This window comes from Selaginella moellendorffii, unplaced genomic scaffold (genome assembly GCF_000143415.4).
Source record: "Selaginella moellendorffii unplaced genomic scaffold, v1.0 SELMOscaffold_142, whole genome shotgun sequence".
NCBI lineage: Eukaryota > Viridiplantae > Streptophyta > Lycopodiopsida > Selaginellales > Selaginellaceae > Selaginella > Selaginella moellendorffii.
In genome coordinates, this window is record NW_003314403.1 from 209837 (window position 1) to 228437 (window position 18601).

General features: G+C 46.9%; 5 protein-coding genes and 1 non-coding gene across 7 annotated transcripts; 1 reads left to right on the forward strand and 5 right to left on the reverse strand.

Moving 5' to 3' along the window:
- Positions 1–2128: 2128 nt before the first annotated feature.
- On the reverse strand, positions 2129–4992 carry LOC9645782. 2 transcript variants are annotated; one of them, XM_024666537.1, is made up of 4 exons: positions 4758–4992; positions 4547–4561; positions 2289–4412; positions 2129–2235 (listed from the first exon to the last, which is right to left on the reverse strand). In XM_024666537.1, the coding sequence occupies exons 1-3, from the start codon at positions 4975–4977 to the stop codon at positions 3169–3171; spliced, it is 1479 nt and encodes a 492-aa protein (XP_024522305.1). In that variant the 5' UTR covers positions 4978–4992; the 3' UTR covers positions 2129–2235; positions 2289–3168. The 2 variants fall into 2 exon arrangements, with proteins under 2 accessions (XP_024522305.1, XP_024522304.1); XM_024666536.1 differs by having other exon boundaries at positions 2289–4418.
- A 4208-nt stretch (positions 4993–9200) lies between these two features.
- Positions 9201–10013, reverse strand: LOC9645783. The gene is made up of 3 exons (XM_024666535.1): positions 9986–10013; positions 9550–9906; positions 9201–9279 (listed from the first exon to the last, which is right to left on the reverse strand). The coding sequence occupies exons 2-3, from the start codon at positions 9807–9809 to the stop codon at positions 9225–9227; spliced, it is 315 nt and encodes a 104-aa protein (XP_024522303.1). The 5' UTR covers positions 9810–9906; positions 9986–10013; the 3' UTR covers positions 9201–9224.
- Positions 10014–11517: 1504 nt separating this feature from the next.
- Positions 11518–11620, reverse strand: LOC112343309. Its single transcript, XR_002991233.1, has one exon. It is a non-coding gene; the product is annotated as a U6 spliceosomal RNA (small nuclear RNA).
- Positions 11621–12060: 440 nt separating this feature from the next.
- Positions 12061–13528, forward strand: LOC9645784 (CASP-like protein 2U9). The gene is made up of 3 exons (XM_024666524.1): positions 12061–12731; positions 12801–12936; positions 12988–13528. The coding sequence occupies exons 1-3, from the start codon at positions 12484–12486 to the stop codon at positions 13228–13230; spliced, it is 627 nt and encodes a 208-aa protein (XP_024522292.1). The 5' UTR covers positions 12061–12483; the 3' UTR covers positions 13231–13528.
- Positions 13529–13660: 132 nt separating this feature from the next.
- LOC9645759 (protein phosphatase 1 regulatory inhibitor subunit PPP1R7 homolog) lies at positions 13661–15935 on the reverse strand. Its single transcript, XM_002992788.2, has 6 exons — positions 15689–15935; positions 15388–15618; positions 15188–15334; positions 14995–15137; positions 14825–14939; positions 13661–14772 (listed from the first exon to the last, which is right to left on the reverse strand). The coding sequence occupies exons 1-6, from the start codon at positions 15926–15928 to the stop codon at positions 14695–14697; spliced, it is 954 nt and encodes a 317-aa protein (XP_002992834.1). The 5' UTR covers positions 15929–15935; the 3' UTR covers positions 13661–14694.
- A 68-nt stretch (positions 15936–16003) lies between these two features.
- Positions 16004–16987, reverse strand: LOC9645785. The gene is made up of 4 exons (XM_024666510.1): positions 16854–16987; positions 16670–16783; positions 16446–16550; positions 16004–16395 (listed from the first exon to the last, which is right to left on the reverse strand). Exons 1-4 carry the CDS (start codon positions 16966–16968, stop codon positions 16100–16102), a joined length of 630 nt encoding a protein of 209 aa, XP_024522278.1. The 5' UTR covers positions 16969–16987; the 3' UTR covers positions 16004–16099.
- Between the last annotated feature and the right edge of the window lie 1614 nt (positions 16988–18601).

Below are 18601 nucleotides of genomic sequence, written 5' to 3' on the forward strand. Positions count from 1 at the left end.
TGAGAAAGCTTTTGGTAGTAGATATCATTGTGGTACCTTTATGTCACAGAGTACGCTTATGGGACGTTTTATGAACATATTTAGACAACCATCTGTATACAGAATTAACTTCAAGATATATGTATATATAACACTTATAAGTGTTTGAGAAAAGAGTATTGGAAGTGTCTTTGAAACAAGAGTATTGACAGAGCTGTTTGGATTGGTTGAAACACATATAAAGAGTCATGATGAAGTTAGTTTCGCATATGGATAGTTGTCTAAATGTGTTCATAAAACATTCTATAAGTGTATTCTATAGCATCTGGTGCCAAACCACAATCTACAAAAGTTATCCCTCTCCTCCTCACATATCCAGCACCTGAAAAAGTAAAAGTAAAAATCAAAATATCATGTTGTCATACCTGAGAGATAGTAAGTAAATATCAGATCTTCTATAAAGCTTGCCGTCTCAGGATTGTTCCACAGCAAAACCACATCATCCCTCAGAGAGGGATGGACTCCAAGTTCCCACCTGTTTCAGTGATCATCCTTCATGCAAACTCCATGAACCAATCTGCAGCAAGTGCAGTCTCCATAATATACTTCTCAATAGCAGTTGATAAAACTCTTCCTGTGTAGGTGGAGATAACAGCTAGCATGTCTAGTCGACTAACATCTTGTAAACCTTTTCATAAACGCTTGGATGTTGCTGCCATCAAACCCAGGTAGACTGTAAATCTCTCCCATATCAAACGGTTTCATAGTTCCAGAAAGAAGATTCTCCCAAACCGTCAACAAGCTCATTCCTGTACCTGAACCAAATAGGGGACTTCACAGCACACCATATGACTTGAGCACAAGGACGACTGTCCTTCCTGAGGAGTTCGGCCTGATATGAAGCAGCCCTTCATGCATTGTAATAATGACTGAGCTTCTAGCACGGCAGTTGATGACGTGTTTCTGAGACTGGTTGAGGAGTTGCTTGGTTTGGTCCGTGAAGTCCATCAAGTGCCTCTTTCGTTAATTACTTCACTTGCGGCATAGAAAAGCTGGTAAAAGAGGATGCCACAGTTGGGTACTCCAGCTGAAAAAAACGCAGTCTCGTGGAACAAGCCCTGGCTTACACTCTTTCAAAAATTTAAGCCAAGTGAGCCGTGCAACCCCCACCCCACACAGCACCACTGGATGCTCTGGGGTAATATTTCTTTCTCCTCCTAGAAAACTGTTTTCCATCCAGTTGGCCACTCTGTGAATATCTTTTGATCCTCCTCCAAACCCAACCATGGCACAGTCACCTGTGAAAAACAAACTGAACCTGGTGCTGGCGAGTTCAATCAGCATTCGTGTTTTACCTTATAACTAGGTGCTAAGATCACAGTAACCTGCTGACTTGACAACCTTCCTGCAAATCTTTTGTCCAACTCTACAAGTCCACTTCCCACAAAATGCATGGTCTACCATCAAGCGTGCACACGAGCAGAAGGGAACCTTGCCTTGTAACCTGACTCGTCTACTGCTAACTGTGCTATTGCCGGCCGTTTTGAGAGAGATATAAGCGTCACACCGACGTGTAATGTCTGTTTCTGTAAACAATAAAATCAGTGAAAAAAATTCCCAAGAAACCAGTTACAACGCCACGTCATAGCCACCAAAAGACAAATGCGCTTGCAGCAGTGCAGTAAAGAATAACAAGCATCTCCATGGCTAAGACACATCTTCTGTTTACACAAACTCGTCACACAACCAGCTTAAGCCAACAGGGACAGAACCTACAGCCATAGCCAATGGCCAGAAGGCAAAACAACAAGTGAGACCACAGAGCGAAGGAAACAATACAAACAAAACAAAACCCTCAAGCAAGATCAAACTCGTCAACACGTAGTTCCCAAATGTAGCGCACCACATCAGGCAAACCACCAGTTACAACGGCCAGGCCATAGCCAGATCACCAGGTATAGAGACGCACGGCACACAGTCACGACCACAGCCAGAAGACACAGACAGCATTAATAGAACGGAATGGAAGCAGATGGCCATGAATTTAATTACAACCACAGGCCAGACACAAGCACCCAAGCACCAAATCCAACAGCGAAGCAAGACCTTGAAACATCCGCCGATTTCATGGGGAATTACGAAGAACGAGTGCAACTTATTCCGTTTTTATTTGAACTTTTCTATAGCTTCTAGTAATTCTGTGTTCACAATACCACGTATCCTTTCATTGGCCCAAATAGCTGACAAAGGTGGAACCTACACAACAGACCACAAAAAAGTTTAAATAACACACAACTTTCAAAACTTACCCCTGCTTCTTCTTCTGAACATTTTCCTTTTAAAAGCTCACTCTGCCTTGCCCGCATTCCTGCTCGTGAGCATTCCTTTGTTGTCATAACCAACCTTATGTACCCAGTGGAACACCACTCTTTGAGTTTGTGAGAGCCTTCTGAATTCACTTTCTTGTCCAGCTTCATGATGTCCAGCGTCGCAAATGCTTGAGTTGCTCCAAGGTCACTTCCCGTTTTGATTTGTACAAACACAGGCATAATCTTGTTCAGCTTACCATTCCACAGGAAAAACATCGCATCTGGTCCTGCTTCACAAAATTGCCCTATCCAACCATATGTTGCAAACGAAACACTAGTCTCCACTGACTTGAGCCACTCGTTCAGCTGTTCTGCATTTTCAATCACTGTAACAGCCCCCTCTGATGCCCCTCTCTGTTTTAAAAGCTCATATGTCTCCTTGTATGTGGTGTGTGTTTCAACCAATCCGAGCACCTCTGCCGGTACCTTCTTCTCAAAGGCACGTCCAAGCTCCCAACATACATACGTCTCGAAGTTGATTACACGCTGTCTAAATGCGTTCAGAAAGTATCCCATGTGCATACCCTGTGACATGTGGTGCCACAGTGCATCTACCACCAAAGGCTCTTGCAAGATTACATAGCGAATCTCTGTTGTAACTGACAAACGACGAGTCTCTGTTGTAACTCGCAAACCGGGAGCTTGAGCTTCATTATCAGCGACCCCTCTGATATATGGAACTATTGGGGCAAAAGGTTCCGCTCCATCGCTGCCCTCAAGGAGAGTTGCGAAACCCCAGTCTACAAGAGTCATGGCCCTCCTCCGTCCTGGTACAATCACATGTCGGGCACCTGAAAAAGTAAATGTAAATATCACAATATCACGTAATTCTTGCTGTCTTGCCTGAGAGATAGTAAGTAAATATCAGATCTTCTATAAAGCTTGCCGTCTCAGGATCGTTGCACAGCAAAACCGCATCATCCCCCAGAGAGCGCTGGACTCCAAGTTCCCGGCCTGTTTCAGTGACCATCCTTCGTGCAAACTCCATGAACCAATCTGCAGTAGGTGCAGTCTCCATAATATACTGCTCAATAGCGGTTGATAAAATTCTTCTTCTTCCTGTGTAGGTGGAGATAACAGCTAGCATGTCTAGTCGACTAACATCTATAAACCTTTCCATAAACGCTTGGATGTTGCTGCCATCAAACCCAGGTAGACTGTAAATCTCTCGCACATCAAACGGTTTCATAGTTCCAGAAAGAAGATCCTCCCGAACCGTCAACATGCTCTTTCCTGTACCTGAAACAAACAGGGGACTTTGCAGCACACCATATGACTTGAGCGCAAGGACGATGGGATTCAACAGCGACTGCCCTTCCTGAGGAGTTCGGCCTGATATGAAGCGCCCCTTCATGCACTGTAATAATGACTGCGCTTCGTCTAGCACTACTGTGGCATCCCCCCAACCCACCTCTTTTACCAGCTTTTCTATGCTGCTAGTGAAGTAATTCACAAAAGTGGGCACTTGATGGACGTCACGAACCAAACCAAGCAACACCTCAAGCAGTCCCAGAAACACGTCATCAACTGCCGGATACTCCAGCTGAAAAAACGCCCAGTCTCGTGGAACAAGCCCTGGCTTACACTCTTTCAATAATTTGAAAAAACTGAGACGTGCAAGAATTAAGGCCCCCACGCCACACAGCACCACTGGATGCTCTGGGGTAATATTTCTTTCTCCTCTCGGAAAACTGTTTTCCATCCAGTTGGCCACTCTGTGAATATCTTTTGATCCTCCTCCAAACCCAACCATGGGACGGTCACCTGTGAAAAACAAACTGAACCTGGTGCTGGCGAGTTCAATCAGCATTCTTGTTTTCCCTGATCCACTAGGTGCTAAGACCACAGTAACCTGCTGACTTGACAACCTTCCTGCAAATCTTGTGTCCAACTCTACGAGTCCACTTCCAACACCTTCCCACAAAATGCATGGTCTACCACCAAGTGAGTACACGAGTGTCCGAGCAGAAGGGAACCTTGCTTTGTAACCGGACTCGTCTACTGCGAACTGTTCTATTGCCTCCCGTTTGAAAGAGATATAATTGTCACACCGACGTCTAATGGCTGTTTCTGCAAACAATAAAATAAGTGAAACCTTGAAACCTCCGCCGATTTCAAATGCCAAAAACTGGACAACAAATGGGAATTCTGACATGGATGCATGTGCAAGGGAACAAAGGGCTTTCGCAATTGCTTACCGATTCCATGGGGCACTGCAACATTCAGAACAAAACAAAGTTAGTATTAGATCTGGAAGAAAAAACTATCAATAGAAAACATGGCCAACCATAGCCACACTTCCAGCAACCCAAAATAAAAGCGACCTCAGGCAAAATCCTTAACCATGACCGAAAGCAGCCATATCCACAACACACAGCAAAACGCCCCAAATCGAGGGGGATGACTTACCATTACTTCTGAGGAGAAGGAGTTTTTCCTCCCGCAGCTGCACTTTCTCATTCCGCAGCTGCTCTTCCTTCTTCCGCAGCTGCTCTTTCTCATTCCGCCAATATTCCGCCAGAGATTGATTGCCACTCTGAAGGGCAGAGAGAAAAGATTCCCCAGCCGCTTGGATCTGCGGCTCAAGAAGCCCGATTTGAGCCTCCACCTTAGCCAATTCCTCGTCCATTTTGCTAGCTGAAACCCTATCAGTGGTGCCCTAGAATCGTCAAGGACAACTTAATTTATAATCAAGAGAGACAAAAAGAGAAAACTCAACCGGCTTCTATTTTACAGTTTTGTACGAAACTATTTCTGCTCATCCCTCTGACATCCACCAAAGTGGAGAACGTGGCAGCCGATCGCCAACGTTGCTGAGTTTGGAACGAAGTATGGAGGAAGCATTGCTCTCACGGTTGGAATCGCCGGCACCGGACTTGTGCTGGCCTCCAAGGCCTAAACATCCCAAAAGCGAAGAACAAGAAAGATCATATCAATTTAAAGCCGTAAAGAACTGGTTGAATGATCCACTAATTTAGGGTTTTTAGGTTTCTTTGATGTTTTGTGAGGTAGTTTTTGCTTTCTTCAAAGTGTTAGACCAAGAGGCTTTCTTCACATGGTATCAGAGGTATAAGTTAGAATTTTTGGCATGAGTAGGGCCTTAGATGATAGGATAGGATGGTATCATTTTCATCTTCTAGAGAAATGGAGTAACAAATTTCCTTGCCTGGAAAGAACATACACAATTCTGGTTTATAAGGTGGCCCATGGTATCTGGAACAAGAAAATGCCCACTGCATTGTGGGGCCGTCCCTAACCCATAAATTTTATGGGTTAGGGGTGAAATTGTTTTCACATTGAATACTTAGTTAACTAAGAGTTTTTTTAAGAGTAGGGTTTCCACACCTAAACTCTTAAAAAAACTCTAAGTTAGGGTTCAACAAAATTTCTATGTAAAATTTAAGGGTCCTCCCTAGGACCCTTAAATTTATATTCTCTCTCTTCTGCATGCAATTGCCTACCACATCAGCTATGTGCCTCAACTTGGCGCCCTAACTTTGGGCAAGAGCGGCTATGACCATGGTGTGAGGAGCAGGGCATTTTGGGCTCCTCCCAGGCATGGGAGGAAGCCCCAACACTTCTTCATAGCAGCAACAACAGATATTCTCTATTCTCTCCTTTTGCATTCATGCACATCATTTAGGTTCAATAAGTTCAACAGCAAGATAAAGAAAAAATCCTTTCTTCAACAGCTCTTTCTTTACTAACTCCTTTTGCAGCTCTTTCTACAACTCTTTTTACAGCACCTCCAACTGACTAAGGCTTCCAACTCCACCAGAATCTTCATTCTGGCTGTTGGGCTGGTCAGCCCAGCCAGAATCCTTATTCTGGCCGTTGGGCTGGTCAGTCTGGCCAGAATCCTGATTCTGGCTGCTAGGCTGGTCAGCCCAGCCATAATCTTGATTATGGCTGCTGGCCTGGCTAGAATCAAGCTGGTTGTGGTTGTAGGCTCAATTTTCAGCCTGGCCATTGGGCTGATCAACATGTGGAGCAAGGCACTTAATCTCAATTTCCTGCTACAGGCAACTAGCCTAAGGTTGATTTGCAGTCGGAACAGCTAAGTTTTGGCTCCCCGCTTGATAACGAGTAGAGAAGTGAAGATCGAAGGGTAGCTCTTGGTACAAGTAGACGTGGAGGCAGAGTTAGTAGAGGTCATGGATGTGGACATGGACGTGCAAGCAAGTTTGCAGGTGGATGTGGAAGATATAGCAGCTTGACCAGGAGCAAAAAGGCAACGTTCCAAGAACTGGACACAGGAGGAGATTTGGGCCTTGGTGGAAATCAAGCAGCAGGAATATTTGATGCGATGTGAGGCATAAGGATTGTATATTCATAACATATTCTATGCCTGTAAGGGAAGCAGCCGCCATGAATTTATTTACAACCACAGGCCAGACACAAGCACCCAAGCACCAAATCCAACAGCGAAGCAAGGCCTTCAAACATCCGCTGATTTCATGGCACACACATGGCGTGCAATTCATAAAAGGGTGGATTTTACAATGGTGTATGCCTGCTATTGATCCACGTGTATTATGAGTGTGAGAAAAACATGCGTTCTATTAATGCTGCCTGTGGTTGTGACTGTGTGCCATGTGTCTCTTTATCTAGTGATCTGGGTATGGCCTGGCCGTTGTAACTGGTGGTGTGCTACATTTGGGAACTATGTGTTGACAAGTTTGATCTTGCTTGAGGGTTTTGTTTTGTTTGTACTCACTGGCCGTGGATGTTTCTGGTCTCACTTGTTGTTTTGCCTTCTGGCCATTGGCTATGGCTGTGGGTTCTGTCCGTGTTGGCTTAAGCTGGTTGTGTGACGAGTTTGTGTATACAGAAGATGTGTCTTGGCCATGAAGATGCTTGTTATTCTTTACTGTGCTGCCTACAAACGCATTTGTTTTTTGGTGGCTATGCCGTGGCATTGTAACTGGTTTCTTGGGATTTCTTTTCACTTATTTTAATGTTTACAGAAACAGACATTACAGGTCAGTGTGACACTTATATCTCTCTCAAACGGCCGGCAATAGCATAGTTAGCAATAGATGAGTCAGGTTACAAGGCAAGGTTCCCTTTTGCTCGGACACTCGTGTGCTCGCTTGAAGGTAGACCATGCATTTTGTGGGAAGGTGTTGGAAGTAGACTTAAAAAAGATTTGCAAGATGGTTGTCAAGTCAGCAGGTTACTGTGGTCTTAGCACCTAGTGGATCAGGGAAAACAAGAATGCTGATTGAACTCACCAACACCAGGTTCAATTTGTTTTTCACAGGTGACCGTGCCATGGTTGGGTTTGAAGGAGGATCAAAAGATATTTACAGAGTGGCCAACGGGATGGAAAACAGTTTTCCAGGAGGAGAAAGAAATATTACCCCAGAGCATCCAGTGGTGCTGTGTGGCATGGGGGCCTTAATCCTTGCACAGCTCACTTGGCTTAAATTATTGAAAGAGTGTAAGCCAGGGCTTGTTCCACGAGACTGGCCGCTGGAGTATCCGGCAGTTGATGACGTGTTTCTGAGGAGTTGCTTGGTTTGGTCCATGAAGTCCATCAAGTGCCCTCTTTCGTTAATTACTTCACTAGCGGCATAGAAAAGCTGGTAAAAGAGGTGGGTTGGGGGGATGCCACAGTTGTGTTAGACGAAGCTCAGTCATGCATGAAGGGCCGCTTCATATCAGGCCGAACTCCTCAGGAAGGGCAGTCATTATTGAATCCCATCGTCCTTGCACTCTATGATGTGCTGCAAAGTCCCCTATTTGTTTCAGTACAGGAAAGAGCATGGACAGTTCGGGAGAATCTTCTTTCTGGAACTATGAAACCGTTTGATGTGGGAGAGATTTACAGTCTACCTGGGTTTGATGGCAGCAACATCCAAGCGTTTATGGAAAGGTTTATAGATGTTAGTAGCTGTTATCTCCACCTACACAGGAAGAAGAAGAATTTTAGCAACTGCTATTGAGAAGTGTATTATGGAGACCACACCTGTTGCAGATTTGTTCATGGAGTTTCCACTAAGGATGATCACTGAAACAGGCAGGAACTTGGAGTCCATTGCTCTCTGAGGGATGTTGCGGTTTTGCTGTGAAAGGATCCTGAGACAGCAAGCTTTATAGAAGATCTGATATTTACTTACTATCTCTCAGGTATGACAACAAGAATTACATGATATCGTGATATTTACTTTTATGCCGGACATGTGATTGTACCAGGACTCTTGTAGACTGTGATTCCGCAACCCTTCTTGAGAGCAGCGATGGAGCAGAACCTTTTGCCCCAATAGTTCCATCGAGTTGTTGCAATTGCTGATTGAACTGCTCCAATTGAAGCTTCACTCCCCACCTCGGCCACTGCCACTGCTACCACCGCCACTGTGGTAAGGCTTTGAGTGGTTCTTTCGCTAGCTGGTATTATCGTAGGGCTTAGAGTGGTTGTTGCCACCACAACCACCGGACCTTACTGGCCAGTAGCAGTTGCCGACCTGGTTAACCAAGCAGCTCCTCCAGCTCTAATCCAAAGCAAAAGATTCATTTGGTGCTGAAGGATTATAACAGTGTCTCTGAGATATGTGAAGACCTCTAATAGAGTTATAAAATGGCTCCACCTTTGACTTCTGGCCGCATTTGCAACGCTTGTACTGCGATGCTCCACTGGGACATGGATTGGAGTCTTCGTTAGTGGCTCCTCCATTGCCTCGCCTCGAGCCCAAGAACCTTCTGGCCACTTTAGTTCATGTACTGCTAGAGCCCGAAGCGAGGCCGTGCAGAGCCTCAAAGCCACGGACAGCCTCAATGCAGACTCGTCGTTATACACGACACTGGAAAGGTGGTGCAGGATGAAAGGAATCGAGAGAAACTTTCGTCACACCTTGTTACAATGGTCCGCGATAACTATGTCAACACAGGGAAGAACGCCAGTGTGTACGTTTGGAAAGCGGTGCCATAGCTGCTCGAAAGAGAGTGAAAACGAGAGAAACAAACTCATGCATGCATACCATCATTCCCTGTAATCTAAGTGCATACATCCATACATGAGCAAAGAGCAAGCTTTTTCTTCCAAACCTGCAAACTCAGGATTGTCTTCGGGGCTGTCTAGCTCGAAGGCAAGCTCTCTGGCCGCCGCCACCACAGCGGCATGGCAATAGTGAGGATTTGACGTCAGACAAATGGCCAGAGTATCAAACTTGTAAGAAGTGAGAGGGAGAGCACTACTTACATGAGCAATCCGTGGTAGTCAGTGTCGGCAAGGATGCATTCACGTCCCAGGCCATCCGTGAAAAGATCTTCTGGCGTTTCAGTCCCACGAACAGCGCCAACAACCAACTTGAGTTCCTTCAACTCAATCACGAAGTAGACTGTCTCAGTACTCTGAAATAGTGGGGAGATTTGTGATGCAACATCAAACCTCCTTTCAAGAGTGCCTCGGCTGGGCGGCAAGCAGCACGAAGGAAAGCAGTTGCATGGCCTCGCCACCATCTATCACCGTCTACGCTTGGGCTCCTTCTCCAAGTCCTCCAAGTTCCCGCAAGCATCGTACATGCTTATCAGCGCGTTCCCGACCTTCTCCATAGAGCTGCGGGAAAAATGAAGAAAGCGAACGTCAGTGAGCTGCGATCTCTTCGTGCAAGAGCTCGGATCGGCATGAAAGTTACCTTGAATTCGGCTTAAACCCATGCCGGAGCATCTCGTGGAACAAGCTCACAGCACACAACTGTGCTCCTCGATCGTCTGGAACACACCTCGGGTGGTCATCCCACTTTGGACCAAGCTCTGGTGGATCGACACACCTTCGATCCGAGCGCAAGCGTTGAGAAAATCCCGAGAGTGAGATGGTTTGGAAGAGATCGAGAACCTAGAGCAAGCCGAGATTGCGATGCTCCGCATGCTGCCTTGGCATCGAGCAAACTTCTACCTCGCAATGCACCTCGCTCTCGGCAGCGCACACCCTCACCTCTTCGAGCAATCATCTCCTTGAACAAAAGCTTCGCCCACGCCACTGTTCTCCCGATGTCGACACTTTCGCACTTGCGGCATCCAGTCGAGGATTTGCGGGATTTGCGTGCTGGTATGGCGTGGATTTTACAACTGTGGATTTCACTCACACCATGTGTATGCTTGCTATTGGTCCATGTGTCTTATGAGTGTGAAAAAACACAAGCATAGAATGTTTTACGAATATCCAATCCTTATGCCCCGGATGGGGCATCATGCCCATAGCAATGACCCATGCTATGTATGGAATGGAACCATTCATTCATCCCATGCATTCTAGCAAGTTAATGTTGCAAACCAAATGGACAATCGACTAAATTGCATACCATACTACCTTATCTAGAGCACTATATTCTCACATCTTACTCTTGGCACTCATGGCAAAAGAACTGAATTATTCTTTTTTGGCACACCTCTTTTAACATAGTGTTCATAGCAAGCATAAGTCCATCTAACTCCATCTAGAATTTGGGAGTGTGGCAACCTTGATCGTCATCAGACGGCCATTGCCGTGTCCTCCCTGCATTGCCGACTGCCGCTGTGCTGCTCGCAATCATCAATGCCCCCATTGTTACCCGCTGCGGCGTCTAGGCGATTGTCGAATCCTCCTGCTTCCTTCGTCTTGCGCCGCAATTCTTGAGGATGGAGGTCGGGACGAGCTGGATGGCAACGCAGGGGAGAAGGCAACGACGAGTGATGGAATCGCTCCAGAACACTGGAATCCGGAGTCGTGATCGCGGCCATTGCTATCAATCCCTAACAGCACCGCAGCTCTCCTACACCACAGCCAAGAACAAATTCTACAGAGCATAGAATAACGGGCGCTAAGGCAAGGAAGGTCTCCTACAAATTCCCCATCATCATTCGTGGGTGCCCTAGGCCAGAGAGAGAGCAAGGGCACTGCGCCATGCCGACCCACGATGACCTGATGAATCCCTATGTCATGGGGTCAAACTTGATGACATTGTTCATATTATGGGGACATCATCGACCCATCGGGCCAGCATTCATGGGGTATCCATGAGGCATCCAAATGACATTTAATGCCGAACTAATAGAAAATTGCCACATGGACACTGTATTGTGAGTGAAATTCACTGTTGTAAAATCCACCCTTTTACGAATTGCACGCCATAGGCTGGATGGTTTCGATCGCAATGTGGAGCCAGGCTCAAGGCGGAAAAAGAAGAAAAAAAATTTGGACCATTTCTCGATTTGTGCGTGTCATCCTTGCGCAGGGGCCATGCTAATCTTCTCTGTATCGTTCCAATTTTATCTGGTGTCTCCGAAGAGACATAAGCAGAGTAGTAGGCGAGGGTATTTATATGAATGTCATACTAAAGGCTTTGGGCATGTGGGATAGGGCTTTCTCTCTTGCCTTAAACCTAACCCTAACTATGTGAATATTCTCTACTATGCGGAAGAATCTTGATTGTGCGAATATGCTCTAAAACCACATTCATCGCACAAGATTTGTGGCCAAACACAACGGAACAACCACAAATTTCCATTCAAAAATCGCATTCTCGCCAAGTGTGTGTTTGTTTGCAAATGCGACGAGAGAGAGAGATTAGAGGATTTCTCCTTTTTTGGGGGAGTTTTTGGTAGCTACAATCAATGCTGGGAAATGGCAAAAGAAGCTTCGCATCGCTCACCAGCCTTGTGGCGAAAATAAATAGAAAAGGGACCCCTCTTCCAATGCACCAACTATCCATTTTCACTCCACCACCGGCGCTGGGCTCCTTTCCTTGTTGTGTGTGATCGCATTTCGCACCGAGATTGATTTCTCAATCAATCAATCAGCGAAGGGCTGTTCCCGAGAGACCCAAATCCAAAACTCTCTCGCTTGTGCCTCTGTGCCACCGCCTTGTTCATCGCTTGGGAATTTGACACATACTTAGCGCGCGCGCCCCCCTTTGTTTTTGCTTCCCATTCATTCACTCGTAGCGCGGCGCACATCGCTCAATCAATCTCTAAGATAGCTTAGCTTAGCTCAGCTTATCAGCGCACGAGGGAGAGTGTGAGAGAGCGAGAGGGACCCATCGCGCACAGCGCCAAAGTTGGAATTTTGAGAGCGCCCACTAGCCGCATTTGGCAGGGGCTCCATCAGATCACTTTGCAGCGAGCGAAGCGAGTGAATATAGAGCAGAGGAGAGCTATGGGTGTTGCGGATGCTCCAAGTCCCGGAAACGTCCCAGTTCTGGGCGATATGAAGAACAGGAGCGCGGCCGAGATGAAGATCTCGGTGCTGGCGCTGCGAGCACTCACGCTGGTGCTGCTCGTCATCGCGCTCGCCCTCATGGTCTCCAACAAGCAAACACAATCCATTCCAATCAAGCTCCCTGGCATGGCTTCTACGATTTTTCTCAAAAAGACGGCTACATTCTCGCAGATCACAGGAGTCCAGTGAGTTTTCGATGGTTCTTCCTCTCCTTTTTCTCTCTCTTGCTGCTTCAACCAAGGATCCACTCGCAGGTATTATGTTGGAGCTCTCTCTGTGGCGGTCGCTTACATGTTCTTCCAAATGCTGGCGGGGCTTTTCACGATTCTCACCACGGGATCCATTGTGGGTTCCAAATCGAGAGCTTGGGTCACATTCATCTTAGATCAGGTATAGGCCATTTTCTTTTCTCGCTGCACATAACTCTCTTGGTTGTCTCAGCTCATTGCGTACTTGATGGTGAGCGCGGCCACAGTAGTGGCGGAGGTGGGCTACATCGCTCGCCGCGGCGAGACCAAAGTGGGATGGAACCAGGTGTGCAGCGACTTCAAGCACTACTGCTTCATCTACGGCTTCTCGCTCGTCAACGCCTTCCTGGCCACCATCGCCTTCCTCCCCGTGGTAGCGGTGTCGGCGTTCCACCTCTTTAGAATGTATGGCGCCCAGTCAGCGCAGTCAAAGTGAGTCATCGACAGTCAAAAGGACCCGTTCATAGCAGGAATGGCGAAATGGCGAATCTTCCTCTCTGTCCGCAATGCACTCATTCTAGCTTTACTTTCAGTTTGTCTCGGTTGAATTACAAGGAAATGTATGAAAGGTGGCGGATTTTGTTGTATTTGCATGGCTATGGCGGATTGTGGCTTTCGATATGGGGCGGATCTTGTTCGCAGCATGGCTGGCGTGTAGCTGGCTCGCAATCGCATGTTTGGCACCACCACCATAACTGAAAAGCTTGCCACCAAGAAATCAATCAATTTCTTCATCTCCCGTCCCTGAGCTCCTGACTTGACCCAGACAGCCGGCCGCTCCACAATGAATGCTCCTACTTGTGCCGTATGTATGTAGTAGTATAGCTCGCGTACACCACGCATTAATCCATAAAGTAGAAATGAGATCATCAAACAGACACTTGTATTTCGTATCAACCATAGAACTTCGAGTTGCTTGAGTGCTCATCCCTTCACTGCTCAGATGGAGCTTTGCATGCATGCATGCGTCGAACTGGTCGATCTTATAAGCCACTGCTATCGCAACTGAAAGATCATCACATCCCAGTTCATCCAAGTTCACGAGCCGAGCGAGCGATGGAGTCCCGGACGCTTCTCGTGCTCCTGTTCGTCGGTGTCGTGACGATCGTGAGCTCCGGCTTGGAGCGCGCTGCTGCCCAGGACGACACGGACGATGGAATCCTGCCTTCGTCGGACGTCCAGCCACTGGTAAGCAACATGATCGGCCAAGGCTTCACCGTCGCGGCAGCGGTAGCCCAGTCCCTGCAGACCTTGATTCCCATAAGGTCCACCCTTCTCATCCCCAGCAACAACGCCATCGCCGGTGTCGATGCCAACTTGTCCCAGGAAGATATCATCAACACCCTCCAGTATCACGTCCTCACTTTCCCCACTTCTTTCGAAGCGCTGTCCAGGAACGATGTCGGTGCTGAGCTCCCAACCATGCTCCAAGGAGAGATGATCACGGTCACCTCCAATTCCCCCGGCAACTTCACCCTCAACGAAGTCAATATCACCCATCCCGACGTCTGCTCCTCCACCAGGTTCATAGCCTGCCATGGCATCGACAGGGTCCTCGCCTACAACTCTAGCCTTGTCACTGCTGCTGGGCCAGAGGCGTCACCACCGTTTGGAGCTGAGCAAGCCTCTCCAGCACCCGAAGCTCTGCCTCCAGGTACCCGGTCTCCGAATAACACGGCCAATCCGTCGAACCGGAAGAGCAACAGCACCTCGGGCGTCTCTCTGCGGCATTCTTTCACCAGCGGCGTTGCTTTCATCGAGGTGCTGGCGGCTTCCTGGCTTTTGATGTAGAGGAACGTAGAAATAACTTGTTGTTTTGGTGCGAGAAGTGTGAGAGGCATTCTCTTATAAATTTCAGATCTTTTTTTCCGTCTGGTGCTTGTCGACTGTTGGAAGGTTTCTAAAGAACGCGCGAATCGATCTGCCCAAGCTTGGGAAGAGCTGCAATAAGCTTGTTCACGTACGAGGAATCAGACGCCTGCGACCAAAAGGCGATTAAAAGGTGTGACTTGTAAAGCAGTTGTACTTACGCATGGATTGCGCTCCAGATAGATTGTGGATAACGATTGTCGTGGACCAGAGAGGATTGTTTCGATGCCATCGAGAGAAGGAATGTTGTTGTCATTCAACCACAAGTCCTCGAGCCTAGGCGAGAAAAACGTAAAGCTGGGTGGAGAAAAAGTGAACATAAAAGACGTACTTTTCAAGGTTCTCGACGTCCGCGATAGACGTCAGCCTGTTCGAAGAGACATCCAGCACTCGAAGATTGACGAGTGTGGCAAGTCCCTCCATTTTGGATATGCCATTGTGGCTCAAGTATAGTTCTTCCAACGCCAAGCATTCCTGGGCGAGTAGGCATCGGAAAAAAGAAGAGCAAAATTGAGAAACTCTACCTCGAAACCGAGCATTGATGTCAGCCGGTTGTTTTGCAAGCTAAGCTTGACAATCGATGTCAAGCCACAAAGGTTGACAGTCCTGATGCGATTTCGGCCTAGCCAGAGCTCCTCCAGTCGCTTCATATTCTCAATTCCTTCCAGCACCTGTCAGCCTACCAAGGTAAACAGCCTTAAGTGGAATGGAACAAGGAAGTTACCCGGATCCTATTGGAGCCTAGCTCGAGCAAGCGGAGCTCCTGCATATGTTCAAGCTGCTCCATCTTGACGATCTCGTTCTTGGACAGATAAAGCTCTCGCAGCTTCGAGCAAACTTTGTTCATGCCATCCAGCGATGTGAGCTCGTTGAACGAGACGTCAAACACAACGAGCTCCGACAGCCCTCCAACTGGTGGAAGTCTAGTGAGCTTGTTGTCTCGCAAAACTAGCTCCTGAAAGATCAAAGAAAAATAAAAGAAGAATTCACTACCAAGCTCCATACACCGGAAGAGAAAGACTCACTTGGAGTCCAAACAGTGAGGGCCACTCGCCGAGCGCCTGCACAGCATCGTCCGCGAGAAGATTTTGGCGCAAGCTGAGCTTCTTCAGGCGCGAGAGGTGTTGCATTCGCTGATCGAGGAAGGAGAGACGATTCGCCGTCAAATCCAGCTCCACAAGGCCGGGCGGGAGGTTGACATCCGAAAGATCGTGCAGCTGCGAGCTGGTGAGATCCAGCACAGCGTCCTCCTCGACACACGCCATTCTCGTATTTTCTTTCTGTTAGAACTTAGAACCCTAGCTCCACCCTATATTCGCCGAATATACTCTTCTCGGATCTAGAGGCATATTCACTAGACACTCGTCATATTCTTTCGTTCGAGCTCAATCGATCTGCGACAAAGCTCTATTCCTAGAGGAGAGAAAACAAGCCTGTCATTCGTCTACACTCCCTCTTTCTTGTTTCATCCTTCGCGCAAGCTCGGCCTTGTGCTGGAATTCCTCCTCGCTGAGCTTCCTGAATGGCAACCACGACGGCCATGACCTCTCCTTGTTTGCCTCCTCCACCATCTCTTTCCTCGTCTCGCGAAACTCCTCCGGGAACGCATCATCTGGAAGAGTATCCACGAACTTCTTCAGCCTGTACTCGTCCCACTGATTCGCAGCAAACTGGCAGCCGGTTCCAACCGCAGCAAATAAAAGCCCCATTGAAAATGGACTCGCAGCAATGCCTGTTGAGTGTCCGATCGATCTTGGAGGATGGAAAAAGAAAGTTACGAACCTTGCAGTCGGGCAAGAACAATCCCGCTGATCATTCCCCCTCCAATCGTGTTTGTATACGAGCCGGGCTCCGTCCGAAGCATCGCTCGAGTCACCTCTGTCATGCCTATGGAACCAAACAATCAAAGCGCGTGTAAGTTCTTTCGTCCACCGGAAGAACTAATAGAGTGTGCCCCATAACAACATAAACTAGCGAATCTCTATAAAGAAAAAAATGATGCTTACCAGAGAGGAAAGATCCAGCAATCGCGAAATTAATCGTCACTGGCAGCGCGAACGCTCTCACCGGATGCCCTTTGGCCGCGCCTCCGATCAAACCGATGGTCGCCCCAATCCCGGCTGCACGGGATCATACATTGTCGAGCTTAGAATCGTAGCCAGATCGAAGAACACGAAGATAAAACCTCACTTGCTGCTGATGATCCCACAAGCACTCGCTTGGCCCATCCCTGGCCGCCCGTCTTGTGCTTGAACGCAGCCCTGCGCTTCTCCTCGCCATCGCCACTGTTAATCTTCTCTTCCATGCCTCTTAGGGCTAAGGGCTTTAAAGTGTTCTACTTCATTTTTATTGACCCAAGTTGACCTCTAGGGTTTTGTATGGTTACGGAAAGAGGATGAAGACGTAGGCGAAGATCCTTTCTTGGTGCCAGTTTGCAGTCAATCCACTTCTGGACGTGGTAATGGTTCCATCATAATCCTATTCCAAAAGATAAAGTCTTCGATGGTGATGTAGAGGTTCGTGGTTAGAAGGACTGCATTGCCACGATACTGCATTGATCAGCCCAAGACTACGTTCGGGGTGCAGCCACTTCATTCCACTTACCTCTTTGCCTTGGGGCTCTTCACACAACACTTTAGCTGGTCAGTTCCTGCTTTTGATGTCGATGCAGTGCTTGAAAAGCCAAATTGGACGCTCCAGAGCGAGAGGAGGACGCTGACAAAAGCTACGATTTCAAGGTTCTCGTCTATAGCAAACGCCTGAATGACTACGTTGCTACCCTTTATGTGGAGTGCAACCTGGTAAGTTACTTAGTTTTGTTCATTGGTGACTCTTTCAATAATTCGGTTGGTTTGTTTCCTTTTCCAGGCCAATCTTACAGTAGACAAACTGTCTACAATCTTACATTGGTTAATTTTCATTTCTTTTAATCCCAGCGCAGTTTTGATATGCCATCTGAGCAAGACTTATCTCGTTTAGTCCAAACACTCCTCCGGATTATTGCGGGGAACAAAATTCTTTCATGGACTGTTGACGATTTACAAAAAATTGTAAGGCACAGATGAGGGAGACGGATGAGCAGTATCCGGACTGGATATAGCAAATGTGTATGCATGCATATTTGAGTTACTTTAATTCTTTCTTCTAGATTTTGCAGTTGATTGGAAGGCCAATTAAAAAGGAACTCCCCACCAAGTGACAGTTGACATGCTACCGGGATTTAAATTTTAAATTTTAGAAAAAGGCTTGTTGATCATCGCTACGTATAAGCTGGACTGCACGAGTGAGTGATAAAAAGTTACTATGAGGCTTAACGATCTCCAGAGGCAAAATTCGAAAGTTTATTAGACATAGGTCACTTATGATCATCACCATGTGGGTGCCATTTTGAAATCATCTGAAAAAGCTAGACTTCTGGCGGAGTAAATTCTTCCCTCTCATCATATCAATCACAGAAAAATCTTGAATTTGCAGTCCCGAATATTTACCACCAGTACCAAACCTACAAAAGTTATAAGCACACACAGCGAGCAAATCTAATAAGTACGCAAACAAACTAACTAACAAGCATTTTGCAACCTGCACTCATATGGGTTTGGCTGTGATTGATTTGAAAATAGAAACTAATTCATCCATGTCTTCTTACATCTTTGATACTTATGCATTTTCTATTAAAGAGTCCTTTATAAGGGCAGCTTGAGAGGTGGGAATCAAAACATTCCCAACAGGGTTTGCTCTCAAAAGGAACCTGATTAATGCTGGTTGGGATGGTTGGGAAACAATCCAAATTCTTCATTCAGTGGACTCTTTCAAACTTCTAATTACCACATTTACATTAAAAGTAGTTAATAAGCCAGGAAATATCAAATACAAGTAATTCAAATGGACTCTCACTAGGGAAATTATCAAACCTCAACCCTTAGGGTCAACTCTTTTTG

Coding starts and splice junctions, on each gene's coding strand:
- LOC9645782 (XM_024666536.1), bottom strand. CDS start 4,977: ATGGACGAGGAATTGGCTAAGGTGGAGGCTCAAATCGGGCTTCTTGAG.
- LOC9645783 (XM_024666535.1), bottom strand. CDS start 9,809: ATGGTGGCGAGGCCATGCAACTGCTTTCCTTCGTGCTGCTTGCCGCCC. Junction 9,280..9,549: donor GACTACCACGGATTGCTCAT/GTAAGTAGTGCT, acceptor TCTTTCGAGCAG/CTATGGCACCGCTTTCCAAA.
- LOC9645784 (XM_024666524.1), top strand. CDS start 12,484: ATGGGTGTTGCGGATGCTCCAAGTCCCGGAAACGTCCCAGTTCTGGGC. Junction 12,732..12,800: donor TCGCAGATCACAGGAGTCCA/GTGAGTTTTCGA, acceptor ATCCACTCGCAG/GTATTATGTTGGAGCTCTCT. Junction 12,937..12,987: donor TCACATTCATCTTAGATCAG/GTATAGGCCATT, acceptor TGGTTGTCTCAG/CTCATTGCGTACTTGATGGT.
- LOC9645759 (XM_002992788.2), bottom strand. CDS start 15,928: ATGGCGTGTGTCGAGGAGGACGCTGTGCTGGATCTCACCAGCTCGCAG. Junction 15,335..15,387: donor TAGGCTCCAATAGGATCCGG/GTAACTTCCTTG, acceptor GTAGGCTGACAG/GTGCTGGAAGGAATTGAGAA. Junction 14,940..14,994: donor GACGTCGAGAACCTTGAAAA/GTACGTCTTTTA, acceptor TTTCTCGCCTAG/GCTCGAGGACTTGTGGTTGA.
- LOC9645785 (XM_024666510.1), bottom strand. CDS start 16,968: ATGGAAGAGAAGATTAACAGTGGCGATGGCGAGGAGAAGCGCAGGGCT. Junction 16,784..16,853: donor TGTGGGATCATCAGCAGCAA/GTGAGGTTTTAT, acceptor GATCCCGTGCAG/CCGGGATTGGGGCGACCATC. Junction 16,551..16,669: donor TGCTGGATCTTTCCTCTCTG/GTAAGCATCATT, acceptor TTGGTTCCATAG/GCATGACAGAGGTGACTCGA.